Source organism: Zalophus californianus, chromosome 13, assembly GCF_009762305.2.
Source record: "Zalophus californianus isolate mZalCal1 chromosome 13, mZalCal1.pri.v2, whole genome shotgun sequence".
NCBI lineage: Eukaryota > Metazoa > Chordata > Mammalia > Carnivora > Otariidae > Zalophus > Zalophus californianus.
This window is the reverse complement of record NC_045607.1, coordinates 80,956,663-80,978,972: the sequence shown is the minus strand read 5'-3', so window position 1 is coordinate 80,978,972 and position 22,310 is coordinate 80,956,663. Positions and strand designations below refer to the sequence as shown.

General features: G+C 41.8%; 1 protein-coding gene across 5 annotated transcripts in view; it reads left to right on the top strand.

The window, feature by feature from the left end:
- The window catches only part of GDA (guanine deaminase), a 71,645-nt gene that overhangs the window by 28,564 nt on the left and 20,771 nt on the right, over positions 1-22,310 (top strand). For 4 of the 5 annotated variants that reach the window (XM_027614970.2, XM_027614968.2, XM_027614972.2 and 1 more), the window contains exons 2-7: positions 3,474-3,562; positions 11,729-11,900; positions 16,541-16,628; positions 18,342-18,447; positions 19,820-19,847; positions 21,031-21,138. In XM_027614970.2, the coding sequence (XP_027470771.1) occupies positions 3,474-3,562; positions 11,729-11,900; positions 16,541-16,628; positions 18,342-18,447; positions 19,820-19,847; positions 21,031-21,138 (591 nt within the window). The remainder of the gene's footprint in view (positions 1-3,473; positions 3,563-11,728; positions 11,901-16,540; positions 16,629-18,341; positions 18,448-19,819; positions 19,848-21,030; positions 21,139-22,310) is intronic. The other variant, XM_027614969.2, reaches the window with a different exon arrangement.

Here is a 22,310-nt window from a genome sequence, read left to right as displayed (position 1 = left end):
GCTCCCTGCTCAGCTCCCACTCCCCCTGCTTGTGTTCCCTCTCTCGCTGTCTCTGTCTCTGTCAAATAAATAAATAAAATCTTTAAAAAAAAAACAAAACAAAGAAATTTGAAGAGAGAATAGATTTCAAATCTTCATGATGGGAGGGCTGGAATGAGTTTACTAGAGAAATGCTCTTCACATTTTTTTTTTTTAAACTAATGTGCCCCTTAAAGGAATTTTGAAAAACTTATGTGCTTTTGCACTTTTAAAAGTTGATATGTATAGTTTTTATTAAATTTAAATACATTTAAATCCCATACTTTTTGGCAGATTATAAATATATACCTGTCAAAATTGAACTGTGACATTACTTTTTAAAATGTATCTGACAGAATAAAAATATAGTGATTTGATATCTACCTTAATCTATTTTTTAGAAAATCATGAACTAGCTTCTCTTTAATGATCTGAAATGCTCTACAGTCCCTTTTTCTTCTTGAACTATTAATTCTATTCTACTTTCCTTACAGAGTCTATGCTAATGCAATATAGTTTTATATTTGAAAGTCTTTTATTAATCAACCATTGCAATCAGATTTGTGTGCATAAACGTATTTAAAATTTCCTGGGACCATAAGGTAATTTGTTAAATGCTAAATAAAAAAGCTGTTTTTTTCTCCAACTAGATAATATATGTATGGATGAGTGTTACTTGTTGGTAGAATGAAATAGGAGCAGCATGAATTTTTTTCTTATTTTCCATTTTTATAGATGTAAGTGCTGAGAAACATTTTCATGTAAATCAAGTGGATGTGACTGGGAGGAACTTTGTTATAGCAGTATCTCTCAATTCTTTGAATTCCTTCCGAGTTATTTGATAATGTGTCAGTGAAAAAACATTTTTAATGATCTGTTGGTGGCTATACAATTATGTTTTCTGTTTTACTGAAAGTAAAGACCGCAGTGCTAGAGAGATGTCTTAGGGCACCAGCAACAGGCATTGGTAGGAGCACATTTGATCTTGATGATTATGGACATTCCATCTACCACATCGTGTGCTTTGCTCCAGCCCTGCCAGGCTCCACGCGTGTAGCCCAGAGAAGGGGAGAGTTGGATTCAGTTAAGGCTGAACCTCTACCAGATGTATGTTGACTAAGAACTAAAAAATATGAAATAACAGGTGGTAGAATCTAAGCTGGACAAGGACAATGTGGAAGAAGACCACTGGTGGACTGGGGAAGAGTAGAGAGGAGAAGATAAAGGGAGGGCTTTTCCAGGTGGAAGACTGGTTGGAGTAGTTGGAATGGCAAACTGGAAAGAGAGGTCATTGTGGCCTGATATGTGCTTCAGGATTTTTGGAGGTGGAGCAGCTGTGGGTCATGAGCATGTCCAAGGTGTGACCGTAATATGAAGTTCGTGAACTTCATTTGTTCATTTGTTTATGAACAAATTGCTGGAAAGGAGTTCATGGAAATAGGTGGTCATGGTGTCAAAAGTCCACGATGATTTTCAAAGGAATGAAGGCAGGGCTTGGAATGGAGAGAAAGAATGTGAGGCAGGCATCAACACATCTAGACAGTGAGAGAAAGGCTCTTGAAAGCTGGAAGGGGCGGGTCTTAAAGGAATTTAGTTTACAAGAAGCTGCAAGAGAAATGGTTTGGGAAGGGGTGTGGTAGGTATGGAAGGAACCAACTCATTGCCTGACTCTGATGTGTGAACACCTGCCATTTGAGAAGCACAGGGAAAACCATGTCCTCAGGGGAGAGCCCCAATTATTAGAAGGAGAAACTTGTATTTATGACAGGCATTTTACTTCTATTAGACAGTGTGGTTCTGAACCACAAGCTTACTTAATGGGTTAGTAAAACTTCATGGGGTGCCTGGGTGGCTCAGTCGGTTAAGCGAACGACTCCTGATTTTGGCTCAGGTCATGATCTCATGGTTGTGAGATCGAGATCTGCCTCAGGGTCACGCTCAGCACAAGTGTGCTTGAGATTCTCTCCCTCTCCCTCTGCCCCTCCACACCGGCTCACGCTCGCTCTCTAAAAAAAACAACAAAGAAACAAAAAAACCTCCCTCAGTTTCTTCTAGAGTTACTAGTTCTTTCAGTTTCCCTGTCTCTCCAGAATGAGTTTTGATCATTTATATTTTCCTCAAAAACCATTTATTTCAAATATATATTCAAATGTGTGAATATAGTGCTTTACAAATATTTTTATGTAGGTATGCATGTATGTGATTTATGTATTTAATGGTAAATCAGCTCTGAGTTATAGAGATAAATTGTTTTTGTGTTTTTTAAATTAATTATGGATCTGCTTTGATACTTATTGATTCAAATCTGTTTTTAGGATCATCAAATTATATTTTCTCATTTGTAGGAATTACATTTTCATTTTCTCTTCTGAGATAAAAAAAAAATCCCATTTTTTTTTTAAAAAGCGTATCATCAATGAATAGAGAAATCAACATTTATTTTACTTTATTTTCAGTTCCACAAACTATTTTTCAGACGGTATAGTGCCTTGCTTCTAATTAATTAGATACATTTTATTTAGCAGTCTTTTTTCAGTATTTCATGTTCCATAAAACATTTATTCTCCCAATATTACATTTATAAATGAAATGCAGGATATTTCCTGCATAGATATTCCATTGTCCCTTGTTTTTTCTTGCTTTGCAATCCATTTTTATAGAGAAGGCAATAACACTATATTTAAAAAAGAATCGACAATAGATACAATGTGTCTAGTATTTAATATATTCTAGGGATGTGCTAACTTCTTCACCACAGTTATCATATTTAGTCATTACAATAGCCCTGTGAAGTATGTACTGATTATATCTCCAGGGTGCATTGGCGAGACCAGACCAAGAGAGAATAAGAGGCCCATCCAAGGTTTCCTGGCTGTTGTGCATGGGCTCATCAGCCTGCGTGAGAGATCGCTCTGTTAGCATCTCATCCACAGTACTAGAAAAATATAGCAGACCTCTTTATGGCAGATGTCCAGCACCAGAGCATCAACATAATTCATGCTAAGATTTGATTGTCAGGCAATTATTATGTGCAATTATATTCAGTGTTAATAACTTGCCCCGTGAGATCCTACTACTGTACTCCGGATGTGAGTTTCCTTTAACAGCCTAACAAAAATCTTTTATTCATCTGCAGTGAGGTACACTTTCTATAAATAATTGTTTCCTTGAATCATTTGGGGGTGTGGGGAGAAATAGGTATCAATTAGCCATTTTTAATACCCTGTATCTTCAAATTAGAATTTTTGAAGTCTTACTTGTATCTGTAGAAAGGCAGAAAAAGAAATTTCATGCAGTTTGCTTCCTTGGACAAGCAAAGGCAAACCCCTATCTTTTTGTCTCTGAACTCTATCCCATTTGGTTATCGAACACCTTTTAAAAAGATTTAGCTATGTAACAACGACAAATGCCTATGGCTCATTAATTTGTGATTCTTCTCTTTCTTTCTTTTAAAGATAGTGTTTTTAGAAGAAGCATCCCAACAAGAAAAGCTGGCCAAAGAATGGTGCTTCAAGCCGTGTGAAATAAGAGAACTAAGCAACCAGTAAGTCACAGCCAACTTCTTCCCTTTCTCTGGTTAACTCTTGCCCTTCACTAGTCTCAGATGATTAGAAACCTGCCTTGAGGGATGGAGAGGCTTTGTGTTTTTCCTTCCAGGGTGAGGTGAGAAGAAGGGAATTCGAGAACAGGAAGCGGAAGGATGGAAGCTTTGAGGACAGGAGGCTGCCATCATCCGTTTATTTCTTCAGCAGATCTTTGTTGAGCTTACTGTGTGCAACACCCAGGATCTGGAGGAGAAAATGATCTGTAAAGTCTTTGCCCTCACAGGGTTTACAGCCCACAGGGATCTCAGAGAGTAAGCAGGTACACAGGTATGGAAGCTCGCCAGTGATAGGTGGTGATACCTTCCGTGAAGGAAATAAAGAGGGAGGGAGAGAAAATGCCGGAGGTGGGGGTGGGGATAGAGGTTTGGGGAGCATTAACTGGCAGCATAGTTAGGGAAGACCTATCCCCCAAAGCGCACTTGAGCTGTGGTTTTATGTTGTGGGTTTTTAAAAAATATTTTATTTATTTATGTGTGTGTGTGTGTGTGTGTGTGTGTGGAGAGAGAGAGAGAGAGAGAGAGAGAGAGAGAGAGAGAATGAGCAGGGGGGAGGGGCAGAGGGAGAGAGAGAAAGAAGCAGACTCCCTGCTGAGCAAGGGCCCGACGTGGGGTTCGATCCCAGGACCCAGGGATCATGACCTTAGCCGAAGGCAGATGCTTAACTGACTGAGCCACCTAGGCACCCCATGTTTGGGGGGTTTTAATATTTGTTCAAAACGTGTTTGCTATGATTGGCTCACTCTCTTCATAGCCTGGTTGATTTGTTTTATATAGATGGGAATACTTTATTTTTTTAAAGATTTATTTATTTATTTTGGAGGGGGAAGGGCAGTGGGAGAGGGAGAGAGGAGCTCAAGCAGACTCCTTGCTCAGTGCAAGCCCTATGCGGGCTCGATCTCACAAACCCTAGATCAGAGCTGAGCCAAAACCAAGAGCCCGCCACTTAACCAACTGCGCCACCCAGGCGCCCCAAGATGGGAATACTTCTTTGAACTCAAAGATTTTATCTTGTTTCAGGGCAAGTATGTTTCCAAAGTCAATGGAAGTTCCAAAATCAATAAAAATCACTTTCATTCTAAAGGTGTTTTTATCACTTGGGAAGTGACTTTAGAGTAATGTGGTGAGAACAGTGAACTAGGTGTTGGAACGCCTGGCTTGAATCCTCTCACTGCAGCTTGAGAGCAAGTCACTTCCCTTCTCTGAGCAGAAGAATTGTTCTCAGTGATCGGGGATGCCTCCTCCATACCCTGCAGCAGCTTTGTGAACTGGGTTAGCCGTAAGGCTTTGAGGCAGAGGGGCTGGCCACAGTCCTGACAGACGGGGTGACTGCTCATAATGAAGTTTTGGTGCACTTACATTTGTGTTCACGTTTCCTACCTGCTGCCTCTCTCTGGGCTTGGAAGCTCTTGGGCAGTGGGCCGGAAAGTGAATCCAGTGGGCATGGAGATAATTCTAGCCCCTTCTGTGTTATTGTCTGCTTCCTCTTGCTAGATTTGTATGAGTGAGTGGAGGGTGGAGTAGTTGGAGGATGGGGGGCGGGGTGAACACTTCTGGGGGTCTGCAAGTCCTTCTGTTCCTCTTTATGAGGCTGCTTTTGGAGGAAAGTCCATCAGACAAATGTAGACTCTGGGGTGCCTGTAGGCAGCACGCACAGAGAAGTGGTAAGGTAAGAAAAAACATAAACCTTGGTTGAAGACCTAAGTCTTTGTAGAAAAACCTTATAGCAAACACACGAGATATGTGCAGTTGAATTTCTTTAAGTCACAATTAAGATACCACAGAAGATGGAGTCTCTGACAGTGTGTTTAACAGACTTACTGTACCTGCAGGTCTATCTCAGCACAATGTAGATTTTCTTTCTTTTTTTATTTTTATTTTTTTTAAAGTTTTATTTATTTATTTGAGAGAGAGAATGAGAGACAGAGAGTACAAGAGGGAAGAGGGTCAGAGGGAGAAGCAGACTCCCTGCTGAGCAGGGAGCCCGATGTGGGACTCGATCCCGGGACTCCAGGATCATGACCTGAGCCGAAGGCAGTCGCTTAACCAACTGAGCCACCCAGGCACCCTTCTTTCTTTTTTTAAAAAATATTTTATTTATTTACTTGAGAGAGAGAGAGAGAGCACAAGCAGGGGAGTGGGAGAGGGAGAAGCAGACTCTCCACTGAGCAGGGAGCCCGACATGGGGCTTGATCCCAGGACCCTGGGATCGTGTCCTGAGACGAAGGCAGATGTTCAACTGACTGAGCCACCCAGGTGCCCCACGATGTGGATTTTCTTAAGTGAAAATGAAAGCCGGAGCACCCTGAGCAGAACTTTGATAGAAGTGGATCAGATTGTGGCCGTGGACCATAGAAAGGGTGGCAGGGCCAGGATTAGGCTGAGGCAAGTGAGGCATTCACATCCGGCGAGGAATTTAAGGATGGTGGGGAAGGCAAAAATCTCAGGAATCAAGATAAGTAATAGTTTGATGCAATATTTTTATTTGTTTGTTTATTTATTTTTAAGATTTATTAATTTATTTATTTGACAGAGAGAGACACAGCGAGGGAGGGAACACAAGCAGGGGGAGTGGGAGAGGGAGAAGCAGGCTTCCCGCCGAGCAGGGAGCACGATGCGGGGCTCGATCCCAGAACCCTGGGATCACGACCTGAGCCAAAGGCAGAGACTTAACGACTGAGCCACCCAGGCGCCGCTGAGGCAATATTTTTAAAAATAAAAATTAATGCAGGGCACCTGGGTGGCTCAGTTGGTTAAGCGGCTGCCTTCGGCTCCGGTCATGATCCCGGAGTCCTGGGATCGAGTCCCACATCGGGCTCCCAGCTCAGCGGGGAGCCTGATTCTCCCTCTGACCTTCTCCCCTCTAATGCTGTTTCTCTCTCTCTCTCTCTCTCTCTCTCTCTCTCTCTCTCTCAAATAAACAAATAAAATTAAAAAAATAAAATAAAAAAATAAAAATAAAAATTAATGCAAAAAAATCCAGGATGAACAAAATACCAAAATTTTAAATAAAGACAGGATGTTATTGTTTTACACCCCTGCATTGTTGGGCAAGGAAATGGTCATTTTCAAAGAGCCTGGGATTCCCAAGCCCACAGGACCATCATACCTCCTGGCTGGCAGGTAAATGAGGGTTGACAATGCTGAGCAAACAGCTTGGGCAACTCAGACCCTTCTAGGTAGTCATGTGTTTTGATGGTAGAGCTTTCTTTTTTTTTTTATTATTATTATGTTATGTTAATCACCATACATTACATCATTAGTTTTTGATGTAGTGTTCCATGATTCATTGTTTGTTCATAACACCCAGTGCTCCACGCAGAATGTGCCCTCTTTAATACCCATCACCAGGCTAACACATCCCGCCACCCCCCCTCCCCTCTAGAACCCTCAGTTTGTTTCTCAGAGTCCATTGTCTCTCATGGTTCGTCTCCCCCTCCGATTCCCCCCCTTCATTTTTCCCTCCTGCTATCTTCTTCTTCTTCTTCTTTTTCTTAACATGTATTGCATTATTTGTTTCAGAGGTACAGGTCTGTGATTCAACAGTCTTGCACAATTCACAGCACTCACCATAGCACATACCCTCCCCAATGTCTATCACCCAGCCACCCCATCCCTCCCACCCCCCACCACTCCAGCAACCCTCAGTTTGTTTCCTGAGATTAAGAATTCCTCATATCAGTGAGGTCATACGATACATGTCTTTCTCTGATTGACTTATTTCGCTCAGCATAACACCCTCCAGTTCCATCCACGTCGTTGCAAATGGCAAGATCTCATTCCTTTTGATGGCTGCATAATATTCCATTGTGTATATATACCACCTCTTCTTTATCCATTCATCTGTCGATGGACATCTTGGCTCTTTCCACAGTTTGGCTATTGTGGACATTGCTGCTATAAACATTGGGGTGCACGTACCCCTTCGGGTCCCTACATTTGTATTTTTGGAGTAAATACCCAGTAGTAGTGCAATTGCTGGATTGTAGGGTAGCTCTGTTTTCAACTTTTTGGATGGTAGAGCTTTCATTAACATTGTCCACTTGGTTAAAAGATGAGTGGATGTTTTAGTAAGTGTATATAGGGGCAAACAATCTTCTTTGTCCCCAGATTCTGATGCAGACTGGCCAGCACCACAGGTTTGGAATATGAAATTAGTGGTTTTTATCTGAGGGGAAGTGGAGATTTTCTAAGGAAGTGAAGCTAGTGAGTAAGCAAAATTGAAAAGAGTTCTTTCATCTCTGCTTCCTTAACATGCTTAACAAAATGTGACTTTCCCTCCCCCCTACCTGCCCATTCTTTCACTACCAAATATTTTTAAAGGGAGTTCTCTCTCTGCCCAGTACTTTCTCTAAACACTGATCTTTCATGTTCATGGGTTTCTTTTCGGCATGTAGGACAGTAACTAAACCATTCTAGAGACTTGGGAAGTATTCTATAATGAAGGACTGAATCCACGTGAAATCCGGTGTCTCCCCAACCACTGCATGGAAATGAGAGCTCTCTTTTCCTGAGACCACTTGCCTTTGACTCTTGCAGGTTTGGACACTGGTCTCTGTCCCTTCATTGCTGTCCTTGATGCCTCTCTTTCCTGGATCTCCCTCAGCCCTCCTGACAACTCTGCTGCAGAAGGAGCATGGCCTTGTCTTCCTCATTCTTACTCCTATAAGTGGACGGTGCTGTTCAAGATTCAGTTTTGTTCTTTTTCCACAGAAATCTCCGGCACCCCCAGATTCTAGGCTTCCCTCCACAGAGAAGACTCTCAAATCTGAATCCCATCCGTACCTCTTCTGTCACCTCTTATCGCACATTTCTGATGCTCTTTGGACCCTTGGAGATTACACTGACTCTAGACTTAATAACATCACTCCTCCCTCAACGTGGAATTTCCTCCTACATTCTCTTCACATCATGTCATATAATCAGCTTCCCATGCTCAAAAGCTCTCTTTTGGACTCATTCCTCTCCTTGGCTGCCCACAGCTAATAAAATATCAAGATTTTTCTCTTGTATTCATCTTTTCCTTTCTGTTCCTATCACCATAATCTTTATTCAGAAATGTCATGCTTGGGACATGCATGGGAGGAGTCTCCCCGCACATGCTTGCCACCGCCAGATTCATGTCCTAAACCTGAGACTCAAAGTGTCACAGTTCTGCAAAAGAGAAGAAAAAACAAAGTAACAAGCATCCTCGCCATTCTCTCCCTCCCGGCTATGGAATAACCGACACCAGTTAATTCACTGAATTGATTATTCAAGACCCTTTTTAAAGAAACTTTTTTTTGGCTGTTGTTTCTGAAACATTTTTTATGTAGTAAAGTGCACAGATCTTAGGTATGTACATTGATAAGTTTTGACAAACATGTATAACTATGGAACCAACATAAACCAATCAAGATATAACACATTCCTATCAGCCTAGAAAGTTCCTTTATGCCCCTTCCAGTCACTCTCCAGCCCCTTGTCCACTGTTTTAATTTTTTCTATCACATAGATTACTTCTGCCTGTTTTTAAATGTCATATGAATGGGGCGCCTGGGTGGCTCAGTCGTTAAGCGTCTGCCTTCGGCTCAGGTCATGATCCCGGGGTCCTGGGATTGAGCCCCGCATCGGGCTCCCTGCTCCTCGGGAAGCCTGCTTCTCCCTCTCCCTCTGCTTATTGCTCTGCCTACTTGTGCTCTCTCTCTCTCTGTCAAATAAATAAACAAAATCTTTAAAAAAAAAGTCATATGAATGGAATAAATCAATGATTCTTGTGTCTGGATTCTTCACTCATCGTAACGCTTCCAAGATTCATCCATTTTGTTGTTTATATCAGTAGTTCTTTCTTTTGTATTGCCGAATAGCATTCTGTTGTGTTGATATACCACAGTTTGTTTATCTGTTTTCCTGTGGTATTTGATTTGTTTCCAGTTCGAGGCTGGGATACATAAAGCTGCTCTAAATATTTTTGTACAATGCTCTTTCGTAAGCATATGTTTTATTTCAGTCGGGCAAACCACTAGGAGTGAAATTGCTCACTAAGATCCTTAATATTTTGACCAGATCTACTTCTCTCTTTCTCTCCACCTCCCTCTCTCCATACCCCCCTCCCCCCAACACATACACACACAGATATCCTCACTCACCCCTAATCTGCTCAACTAGATTATAATCTCTTTGAAGATAAGGAAATGTCTTATTTCTCTTTGGATCTCCCACAAGGCTTAGGAGAGTTTTTTAAAACTTATCAGTTACTTGGGAAATATTATTTGATTGAACAATTCAACTACATAAAGAAATCACATGGCCATTTCATTTCATGGTGGTGGAGACGGGGAAAGCCCCAGGACTGAGGTATCCTGAGAGGTCAGCGACTCATGCCTGAGAGGAATCCACATAGTTCATTCCCCCTCTCTGCGCGCCCCCCACGTTGTAGGCTCACTTAATGCGGCCTTCTTGCCACACGAGCTTGTCACTGCTCTTCCCCGCCAAAGTGAATGAAGAATTCTGTCCTCCGGAGGGTAGTGACCCAGAGTACTGAGCCGGCAGACAAACTGCCTGGATTTGAATCTAGGCTCCAAAGCTGACTAGTTGCATGATTACTTTTTTTTTTTTTTAAAGCTACTTACATTTCCTGAGCTTCAGTTTTCTCTTCTATAAATGAGAAGAACAGTAGTACTTTGTAAGTTTGTTGTGAGCATTACATCATCATAACTACTATTTTTTTTTGAGTGCTTTTTGTTATCTAGGCACTGTTTTTACTCGTGCTAACAATCCTCACAACAGCCCTATGGTGCTACCACTGTAACAGGACACTGAGTCGCAATGAAGTTAAATAACATGTCGATGACCCTACTGCTCGTTTATGGTGGGGTCTGAATTCAAAATCAGGCAGTCTGAGTCAAGAATGTATATACTTAACCCCTGTAATAAACTGCCTCCCACAAGTAAGATGACGTACATGGATGCTGTGCCCAGTACATGTACCTCTTCAGTAAACATCATCTGCTGGTTATCAGCATTATCGCCACCATTCCCGGTTCCCATTTTTTTTAAAAAGAAAGCATTTTATAGGTAGCCCAGGCTTTGTTTGCCTTTCACTGAGGTGGTATACATTTCAGTTGGTAGCATAAGGGATTCTTTGTTATGTCAAGTTTTGAGCTCAAGTTCTTTATGTATATTAAAATATAATTCATATTTTCTCAGGGTGCTGGTTGTGGTGGTACATATGGTCTTTAACAAATAGCTGTTTGGATGTGTGTAGACACTTAATAGACACCAGTGAACTGGATTCGTTCTTTAGAGAAGCTTTAAGTGTGTTAGTTTGGGGGCTTCCTCGAATCTGTGGGTAGTGCCTCTGAAAGCTCTTAAAAACATCTTTCCAGGACTTTCTGTTATGAGAATCAGTGGAAATATGAAAATTAGTTGGCAGGCCAGGGGGACGGCAGGAGTGATCAGCGGCACCTGGAGAAGGCTGTCTGAGCACTACAGCTGTGTCTTCGCTTACCCGTCCGACACCGCCCACCCATTGACAGTCTCGTCTTCTACGAGGGCCTGTCCCTAACCAGCCTCAGTTTGCCGTTGCTGCTTCATTTCAGAACTCAGCCCCTGCCTCACAAGGGGAAGGACCAGATTTCTTGTAGTCAGCCAAGGTCAAGACGACCACTGAGTCTAGCATTGCGGCCACCGTTTGTCATCGTCAGTCATCCTTAGTGACTCGGGAGTAGTTCCAAAGGATGGCTCTAGAAGCTTTAAAGACCTTCTTTCTCATCTTGGCTCTCCGTCCTACAGCCTCCAGTTCTGAGAACAAAGTCATCGGGTGTCTTGTTCCATGATTGTTTTGCTGCTTCTCAGTGCTGTGCTTCTGCTTCCCTCGATCATCTTTGGTTAACCTCACACCAGCCATTCTGCCAATCCAATGTACGAGGTGTATCTCTCCCAGCAGAGCGTCACTTCTATATCTTGATTGCTAGATAACAGGAGAATTTACAGTCGTCTGATTGCATTAGCTCTGAACCTGCGTGGGGTAAACAATTAATCACTGTGGAGAGAAAATGTGATTTAAAGATACGGAAAATGATTGAAGGTATTATTAAATTCTTTTTTCCCCCTTGTATTAATTTCCAGTGAGTTCTTCATGCCTGGGCTGGTTGATACACACATCCACGCCCCTCAGTATTCTTTTGCTGGGAGTAATGTGGACCTGCCGCTTTTGGACTGGCTGACCATGTACACATTTCCTACAGAACTCAAATTCCAGAACATCGACTTCGCTGAAGAAGTATATACCAGAGTTGTCGTAAGTATCTTGCTCGTCAGTAGTGGTGTGTCATGACCAAATCACCTGTAGACACGTCCATTTCTTGGGGCATATTTTAATTATAAAGCATAGGCAGTTGAGGCTAGAATGGACTGTGGAGACATTTTCAGTTTTTTTCAAAGCCCAAGGAGTGTGTGGACCACCCACCTCATCTACACAAGCTAACCTATAGCAGAGAGAGAACTTGAATCCAAACCCTCAAATTCTCTATCTGGTGGGGTCTCTTGACTCTTGGTCTGTTACTTCTTGTGTTTCGAGTTACTAAATTTGAGTTTCATGCACGTGTGTGTTCCCTTACTCTTGCCAATCCACAGTGCTGTTCTGGGGACCATATGGAATAACTGTGTAACCTTTGGAAAGTTCCGTGACTCATTTTCCCCATCTGTAAAATAAAGTAGAGATCATGATAGTAACTACTTCATAGGATTGTTATGATAAGTTAATATTTGTGAGGTTCTTAGAATAGTGCCTGACACATGGAGCGTTGTATATATTTGCTTTAAAAAACATGCAAGGAAATTTAAAAATAAAAGTTAAAATTACAGTTAGAAGGATATCACATTATTTTAGTAGCTTCCCAAGGAGGGAAAATAGGATGGCTCCCTACATAGCAGGGTACGTAGGCACATGATGAGCATTAACACCACTAGAGGGAGCTATGGAGCTAGTTCAAGTCATTGAACCGCGCCAACCTTATACTGAAGGCTCTGAGGATGTCCTTACTTCCACTCTCTCAAGGAAATCAGTCCCCTTCTTTCTACTCCAGCCCTATGCCAAGTCCACTCCGCAACCAGAAACAGCTTCTGCAGTGGAGAATACCTTTTGCAAAAACTTTCCTATCTGACCACTACCTCTTGTCATGCAGCATACTTAGTTTAAACATTGCTGCATTGTTGGACCCATGGATGGTTTTTCTTCTAAAGCGATGGCTCTGGGATGGTGACAGTACTGTAAGTCTGTAAGACAGTTACCTAGCCATTCTGCCATTTCCCCTGGTCTTGTATCATTCAAGCCTTGAGGAGTAAAAGTAAGTGCTATCCTTTATATACTTGACTTCCCTAATTGTAAATTCGGTGTAATTGTAGATCTTACCTGTTTAGCATGGATCCACATGACACTAGAAAAACTGAGAAGGACTAACACAGTGCATGAAGTTGCTGCGATATTGTGTTAATGAACTGTGTTAACCACACCAAATCTTTTTATTTTCAAAATTTATTTATACCTCTCATTGTTCTAAAAAGGGTTTGAGATATCTTAAAATAAAATAGTATACAGTGGAAGCAAGTGAGTCACAAAAGCGTGGCAAAGGAAAAAAAGGGGGAAAGAAAAATAAAACTGAGAGGTAAATGTATACCATGGGGGGCCATGCACTTGTTAGCATTTGTCACAAATTCAGCTTTAAGTTTCTAGCCGCTGACCCAGAGAGGGAAATCAATGATGTAATTTACACTGTGTATATGATAAAGAATAAAACATTTGTTAAGGTAAAGCATTTCTATTACTTATACTGATTTTCTTAAAAATTAGTTTCAATAACAGTTCATATAGATACATGCTCTGTTGTCAAAATATATATTATTAAGATGCTATAGTATTTTAAAAAACCCCAAATATATCACTGTTTTATGTTTAGACATTTAGAGTATCTAGAACCACATATCCTTCAGGGAGTACTCCATAAATACTATTTCTTGTATCAGAGAGTTAAGTATTTGATGTCAGTGAGTACAAAATAGATTTTATTCTCGACACATACTTGCATTGCATACGTCCTATGTTTCTGATTATGAGCAGGCAGGCCTGCACACTTTAACAGTTGGATGAGCTGATGATATGGTTGAAATCTGTAGACGTTGAGATTTGTTAACTAGAACCTGTCCCTAGGCTGACAACTGCTCACGGCAATGCAAAGGGATGTTAAAACAGTAGGTCCAGAGAGATCCAAGGCATTTTGGTTTATTTTATTTTCTCCCTCAGAAAACAGTCCTAGATCTATACTTCAGCAAATGGGCAAATCAAGACCCCAGAGTTCTGCACCGTAGATGACAGTGATCATTTAATGTGCAAATAATTTCAAGTATATAGTAGCAAACATCTCCTGAGATTACTTAGAAAAAAAATCCCAGTAAAGCAAGCCTGGATTATCTGCCTTTAAACATTGCAAACTGGGTGAGAGATTACAGTTTCAAATTAGACTGGAATAAACTAAAAAGACTAGAAGGTTCAGGAATCTATATATTATATAGCTTGCAGTCAAGGGATTGGACAATGAGATCCTAGTAAATGTGCCAAGATACACGAGTTGCAAATATTCTGGGGAATGGGATGAATATGCTTACTCTACGGGGTTGTCAAAGATTCAGCTGATGAATCCAACTAATTCCAAAACTGTATCAAATCATTAAAGTACAAGGTGAATCGAAAGGAGATAGGCCACTCTTTCCTCCCTATTTCAGCCCAGTGGAAATGCAAATCATCTAATCTGTTAAGAAGCCATTGCTACTGATCTTGAAGTTTGCAGTCATCCTATGTTTGGCATCTATTTTGAGCTTAAAAAGCTTGGTCTCCAAACCTTTCTTGTCAAGAATTGAAGGCTGAGGAAAGATTGAGAAACACAACCCACAGTCTGATGTTGTTCTTGGTAGATTCTTATAAACTGGAAAAATACAAACTCATTACTAACGAAGAAGCCTCTTTAAAGCTTATGAGAAACTAGGGTGGCCTTGGGTCCGGGATGCCCAAATATAGAACAAATGAAGAAGGGAAGCAGCTGTATTTTAGATGTCCTCTTCAGTAAGGTTTTAAAGCCAAACTAATTTCTTTCAATTACATAAGTCTCACACATGGAACTTGTTGGTTAAATGGGTGGAAGTCAGTGGGAACCAGGAAGAGTAGCTTGGGGTTCTTCCCTTTCTCCTCTCCTCTCCTCTCCCTCCTTCCTTTTCTTTTTTCCTCCGTGGTTTTTCCCTGTCCTGTTCTTTAACTATAATTTGAGCAGATTCTTGAACTTTCTAGTTCGTTCCAGTCCAACTTGAAAGTGCAATTTCTCAACTAGTGAAAACACCCCTCCCCTCCCCCGCCCCTTCCCTCGGTCAGAGGAAGGACTGACTTACTCTCCATGCCGTGGGGCACTTCCATTGTCCTTCTTGCTAAACAGCCAACACTTTCCCCTTTGAGTTCATCTTCAAGCCAAGATTTTAGAAAGGTGTGTAAAATTTTGAGAATTTAGAAAATATTAGATTACGCTTCTGTTTTAATTTTGAGTTTCACTTTACTCTGGTTAGTGTATGCAACCAGACTCATGGCTCCATCTCCTGACCCTGAGATCATGACCTGAGTTAAAAATCAAGAGTCGGATGCTTAACTGACTGAGCCACCCGGGCGCCCCCCCATTAGATTTTTTTTTTTTTTTTAAATCCAGCTTCCTTCTGGCCTTAGAGATTGCCTCTTTCCTCTGAGATTTTTTTTCCAGATTCCTTTTTCCTCCTTCCCCACTTTTTTATACTAACTTTCCTCCAATGTCTGTTGAACCTTGAACATACATTTCATATTTAAGTGCGATGCTCTGAAATGGTGATTGGAAGTCTGGATGGGGATAACGCTTGTTGGCTAGTGAACTTCATTATAAGATAAACAGTGAAGGCACTGAACAACCCTTTCAACTGTGGGCCCCAAATGCCACTGTGAGGATATCTTTCTTCTAGAACCAGTCATCTTCTCTAGGGAAGAGTTCCTCAGTCCTGCTAGGAGTGGTGGGAGTTGCATATGTGGGATTTTGGGGAAAATGACCAAGGATCCAGAGGGTCAACCAGATTATCCACTTAAAACTCTTTCCAGTCTCTGCTGAACCTTGCCATATTGGGTGTCTAGTCTCCAAATACTGTTGCAAGTTTCTGCAAGAGCAAATCTCTCCTGCAAGAATCAGGTTGGTGTGGTTGGCTGATTTCAACAAGGAGAAGGGTCCTGCCAGGGTTTAATCATCTGTATACAGACTGTCAGCCAATTCTCTATTAGCAGCTCTGTGCTTCTTTCTCTTCTTGCAGAGTCACCTCCAGGTTCTCATCCATGTTTGTTTTGTTTGTTTGTTTGTTTGTTTTTTGTCTTCCAAGGGGCTGTAGAAATGCTTCCTTTGCTCGTGTCTCTTTCTTCTGGGTTAATACATTTTATACTCCTTTACTGTTAGTTTAGTGGAATTGTGCTAAGGAAGGGAGATAAATACAAGGGACTAATTTGCTGGGTTGAACTAGAAATCTGGCTGAATAATTTTGCCCTCTTGTAGATGGAAGAATCTCATTTACTCATCCCTTGATGCAATAAAGTTTGTATATCCTTAAATAATCCTAAAAACCAAGGAATTAATTAGTATTACATTTTGTGAAGTCTGCAACACGGAATAGTGTGAAATCTAGGAAATCAGAAGCACCAGCTTCTTCTCCAGCTCACACTTTTGGATATAAATACTTTTGCCATTTACCTTAACCGTATTTCATATCAAGATGGCATACCTTTAAATAAAAATATTTTAAAATTAAAAACTAGAATTCTATTTTCATCTTTATTTGCCATGTGACTTTTCTGGGCACACGCGATTCATGGTTTTTGTGATTTATTTTTAGAGGAGAACACTAAAGAATGGAACAACAACAGCTTGTTACTTTGGAACAATTCACACTGACTCATCTCTGCTCCTTGCAGAAATTACAGGTGAGGAAATGAAAGCATGATTTATGGGCACATCAAGCCAAGACAGTCAGACCATGCCGGGCAATGACTTATACATGTGGGCTGTCCTGCCTCTTAATTGCTAGAATTTGAGCGCTGCATTTCTTGCAAGTAATTAGGTGTTTGTGTATGGCCCTTGAATGTTTTTAATTGTGTAAGTAATTTGATTATTTATTTATGGTTTTGGTTCCAGAATGATGTGTACGGGTCTGAATTTTGTGTATTAATTTAGGGCGTTTGGGACCAAATTTACTAATTCTCACTGTGGCAACAGTTTATTATATTATAATCCGCAGACACATCTTGGCTCTTGGCTAGACTTAGGGCACTGTGCTAGATGCTGGGAACACAATGAAATAGAAAATGACTGTATTAACAGCGGCTGTGCTCTTGCTGGATGCCTGGCTTTGCACAAAGCACTCTCCATGGATTATCTCAGCTCAGCTGCAAACAGTCTTTGGAAGTAGGCATTCGTGCCCTCATGTTACAGATGGATAAATTGATGCTCAGAGGCCATAACATGCCCAAGTCACACGGCTAGTAAGCAGGTCTGAGACTGGCTTTAGATCAGTAATTCCAAAACTTGGACCTCGCACAGTGCCCAGAACATGGCAGATGCTCAGTAAATACCGTTGGCTGATGCGCTGATACTTCTGCTTGCTGGCCAAGGTAGGTTCTGCCAGAGGCTTAAAGGGTAGCCCTGAAAATATATATTGCTTATTTCTGGAGGAGACAGAGAAGACTCAGAATTGGATCATCTGGAAAGAATTCATAGAGGGGGCCTTTAAACAGGGCCCTACAGGAACACAAAATGGGGAGGGAGGAAAATGTCTTCCCAACAGGGGAAATAACATGGACAAAGCTATGGGGACAGGAATATCCACAGTGGATACAGGAAGCAAGGAACAGAGTAGCTGAGCTGGAGGACAGGATTCATTGCACAGTGAGGGGGGGAGAGGAGGTTGGGCAGCTGGGATGGTTCAGACCATGGAGAGATTCGAATATGCATCAGATACTCAAAGATTTTGAGCCAGATGACGTATGTGATGAAGGTGGTGTTTCACGTTAAGAGTAATCTAATGGCCAGGTATCACAATGAATTACAGGGGAAAGAGAGAAGCAAAAAGACTTTTGTAAGATTCTAATGACAGAGGCAGAGACATTGTACAAACAGTATCACCCCATGTAGCTTCAACGTTCTAGCTGAAATAAAATTTCTCTGGCACCTCTAATGAGGACCAGGTTCCTTAGTGCTGAGAGCTGCTAGTAGGACTATGTCAAATTCCCCACTGATGATAATATTGGCGTTGCTACGGTTAGGAAAAGTGGCCGTATCTTTTCTAAGCCCTACATGCCAGACACTTTATATACATTACTGGGTATATTCCTCACAACCCTACACATAACAGAGGACACTGGGCACATACAGGGTTAGACCTTAATCAGATATTATCACCATCTTGGTAGTAATCCAAGGAATAGGAGTCAGTGGAAGACCTTGAACTACTTACAGAATTTGGTGTGGTTTTGTTGTCGTTATTGTTCTTAAATGGCGTTCTTAAATGATCTTTTACATTCTCACTTGTGTTTTCATAATGATTTTAATTTAAATGTATTTTCTAAAGGCTCAAGAGGGATATATTGTTTGCGGGGGAAAACATGACTTCAGATTCTGTTTTTGTGTGCCTCTCACAGATAAATTTGGGCAGCGTGCATTTGTGGGCAAAGTCTGCATGGATATGAATACCACTGTTCCAGAATACAAGGAAACCACAGAGGAATCAGTCAAGGAAACAGAGAGGTACATGCATCTTGATTTGTCTTGTGGGTGGTCCCTCTGAGGCACTGATGGAGTTAGAGATGGGGAGAGAGTGAACCAGGCCGATATGCGCGTACGTCACTGTGTGGGTTTGCCCTACTTTATGCAGGTGGTCTGGTCCTAAAGAAAACGTTGCATGTCAATACCATTTGGTAGCCTCTGGGAATTTGTTATAGAGTCCTAGGGTGAATCCCTTTGTGAAATGAAGGATTCTTTTTATAAGTTAATGATTTACCGCTTCCCTCTCCTTTATTATAGATGGAGGCTTCTCCTGTAAATTGAACTTGCTTTAAGTGTATGTGGTCTGCGCATCAGATTACTTTTGGTGGCGGGGTCACCCTCTTGCCTGAGATCACGAGCTTTCGTTATGTTCTTTTTATATTACACTGGAATAGTCTACGGATCTCAAAAGTACTGTATCTACATTGCTTTAATGGCTTTTCCATAGTCCCTTGAGGATTTGATTTGACAAGGAATTGCGTTGTATGACATTCGACACGACATCCAAGAGATATAGAAGGACATTCTTTAGATGTAAATCTTCCCCAGGACCTAACCTATCCTGAGGCAAGTTTTAGAAGCCCAACTTTCCTACAATTCCAGACCTCCATCACCTTAAATGTGTCCTCTGGAAAGCATAGCTCAGGAACCACCACCTGCTCACAGAAAGAGTGAAGCATGCACCTTCCTTTTATCGTTGGCCACATGCTGAACTTTCCTATGGATGTGTGTTTGTGGTCATAGTAAACTTTAGTCCCCATTTTATTCTGAAACAAAGGGCTACCGGAAGGCAGAAAGCTAGCGAATAAATTTTTTCAGTTGGGGCACAAACCGCTGTTTAATAGGCCCTACGGACACCACCATCCCTGATTGCCACCCCCGTCCGGTTCCTCCCCTCTCCCCCGTCTCCATTTCACAGCCACCTCTGGCCTGTTCCATCAGCCTTACTCCGACATCTGTGCCCATAGAGTTCTATGGCTTCTAAATGCCTCCAGGTGCATAGGATTCCGTAATTCTAATATCCATGGAGCATAACATCCTGCAATATTCCCCCAAATAGAGCTTAAGCCAGTGGAATGGTTGAGTGGTATGGGAATACTCATGAACAGCCCAGCTGATGTTAGAGGATAAAATTGCATTTCCCTGTGATTTTGCACTCTATTTCTCTGGCTGCAAATGAGAAAGCAGAGTAATTACTACTTGTTAATCTTTAATTAGTGGTGGTGAAACATGTATGGCATTAGAACTGTTTGCATGGAAATTAAGACATGTAAGGATCATGTTTTCACCCTTTTAAAAAATCTATTTAAAAATGCCAAGATTTTCTATCTTCCCATTTGTTGCTTTATTTCAGATTTGTGTCAAGAATGCTCCAAAAGAACGTAAGTAAGCTTGTTCCCAGCCTGATTTTGGATTGCTTTTGTGTCATTTGTAAGATTTGCTATTAAGTTGTTTGATAAAGATTAGTCTCTGTACGTTTGGCTTACTCCACGCATGCAGAAATGTCTCCCCAGAGCCTTCAGTTGTTTTTATAGTCGACCCATCAACTCAGCTCTGTGAGGTCGGGCTTTTTTGTGTCCTTGGTGGTTTTCCCTTCCTCTTCTCTGGAAGCTTCTAATCACACAGGACTGGTCCCTGGGGAGGTGGGAGAGGGCTTCATGGATGTGGACAGATTGGGAGCAACTGGAAGTTGGCTACATCAACATTGGCTCTGGCCTCTTGTACTCCCTGATCTGGTCTGGAGCACAGGTGGTGTCCACCATGATGCCCCAGCCTTTGGCTACCTTGGTCCCTAACGTGTGGTATGTCACATGGCCTGCAGGCCCTCGGCCGGCCACTCCTCTTTGCAGTGCCTGGTGTTGGTGAGCCTATGGAGGCAGGGCTGTTTCCTTCCCCCACTTCTAGCAGGTCAATTTGTAGCTCCATTGTACAACCTCTTAGATTGGCAAGCCAGACCCTTCCCTTACCACCTTTTGAGGTCTAATCGGAAACCGTGAGAACCCTATTACTTTCAGCCTAGTCTTGGGAGAACTAGGTGGAGCTTTGGGGGTCCTCATGCTCACCACCCCTCTCTTGAGCCCTTCTCCCCTGCTCAGCCTTTACCGTGGGTGACACCAGAGCCAGTACTGCCCCCAGATGTCCTGAGGGAGGCCATGGCTGGCACTCCTCCCCAAGACATAGATGGGGAGTAGACCACCACTTCACTTTGAGTCTCCCCAGAGCAGCCTCCTTTAGAAGTTCTTCTGCTTCCCATTTCTCTTCATGAAGGCCACCCAGTCAAGGCCTTGTCTGAGCCTTCATGTGGATGTGGGACTGGGGCTGTCTGTCCTTGGAGGCAGGATCTTCTTCCATTGAACTTGGTGCTACAGAATATTCTCTCTGTTGTCCTTAGCCAAGAGCTCTTTCCGTGAAACCCACTACTTCCACCCACTCTTAGAATGGGGGGCTGTCCTCCAAAATGAAGACATAAAATTATCATGTTGTATGATATGCATGTTGGGGTATGCCACACTTTCCTGATATCCATAGTTTCCTTACCATTTTTTTTTTTATTATTATTTCCAGTATTCTAGAGTTAAGCCCATAGTGACACCACGGTTTTCCCTTTCCTGCTCTGACACTTTGTTGGGTAAACTGGGAAACATGGCGAAGACCCATAATTTGCATATTCAGGTGGGTATTTTTCTGCTGTTTGTGCCCCTGTCCAGACCTGCAAGACTTTTCAGTACCCTAAATTCTGGCAGTCATCTCCAATTCTTCTCCTGAGATCTCCCAGAGAAATGGCATCATAGGACAGGGAGGGCTCTTACAGACGTCACCTAAATCCACTTCTTAATTTCTCAGATAAGAAACTTGAAGTTCCTTTTACCCTCATCTTCTCTGATCAGACTTAGACAAGGACGTCATACGTAACCAGGCCAGATCAGTAACACACTGGTTACCTGTTCTCTGTAAGATACGTTTAATTCGTTTCTTTCCTACTTCTCTCTTTTATTTGACCCTTTTCTCAGTGTTCTAGTCCTTCATTTTTGGAGGAACCACCTATTATTTGAAAAGCAAAAAGAACCTAGTTTCTCCCTCACAAAAAGGCATTTAAAAGCCCTTTTGTTCTGAGTTTCTTAATTTAAAAATCAGGAACAAAAAAGGATATCTTACTTTGTCATTAAACGGTTGCAATTTAGGAATGAAACACTTTTTAAAGCTTCCAGCTGGGTTAAAATTGGGAGTTGCAGGCTCTCCTTCCCCCACCCAAGCTTCATTACAGGCTGCACCAACATTTTCCCTCTTAAGAGTGGACTATCTTATAACCAAGGGCAAGTTAGGGGAAAGGCAGAACACATTGATTCTTTATCAGGGTGGAGGGTATTTTGTTTTGTTTTGTTTTTTTAATAAGATTGATTTTGTTGGGGCTCCTTAACTATTCTCATCACTCCCTCCCCCCTTTTGGGGGACTGTGATATTTGTATTTTTGATTCGATCCCACACAATTGTAGGGGAGGAAAAAGTTTTATTCGACCTTCTTAGAGTCCCTGGCTGGGTCCGAAAGCTAAATTGACAACGACAATAGGAGAAAAGCATACAAATGTATTTAAAATAAGTTTTACATGATAAGGAGGCTTCATAGGGAAATGAAGACCCAAAGAAAGAGAGCATTTCTAGGCCCGGTTTGGTGACAAGTGCATAGTCATGGAGGAATAACTGTTTGGATTCTTTGGGGCATCCCTTTGTCTTCAGAGATAAGGATGCTCCTCTCCTCCGAGGATAGGGTGGGCACGCCTCACATAAAAGCTTTATGATCTGTTTCATTCTGACCTTCGGCTATTTTCCTTCAGCTTAAAATATGC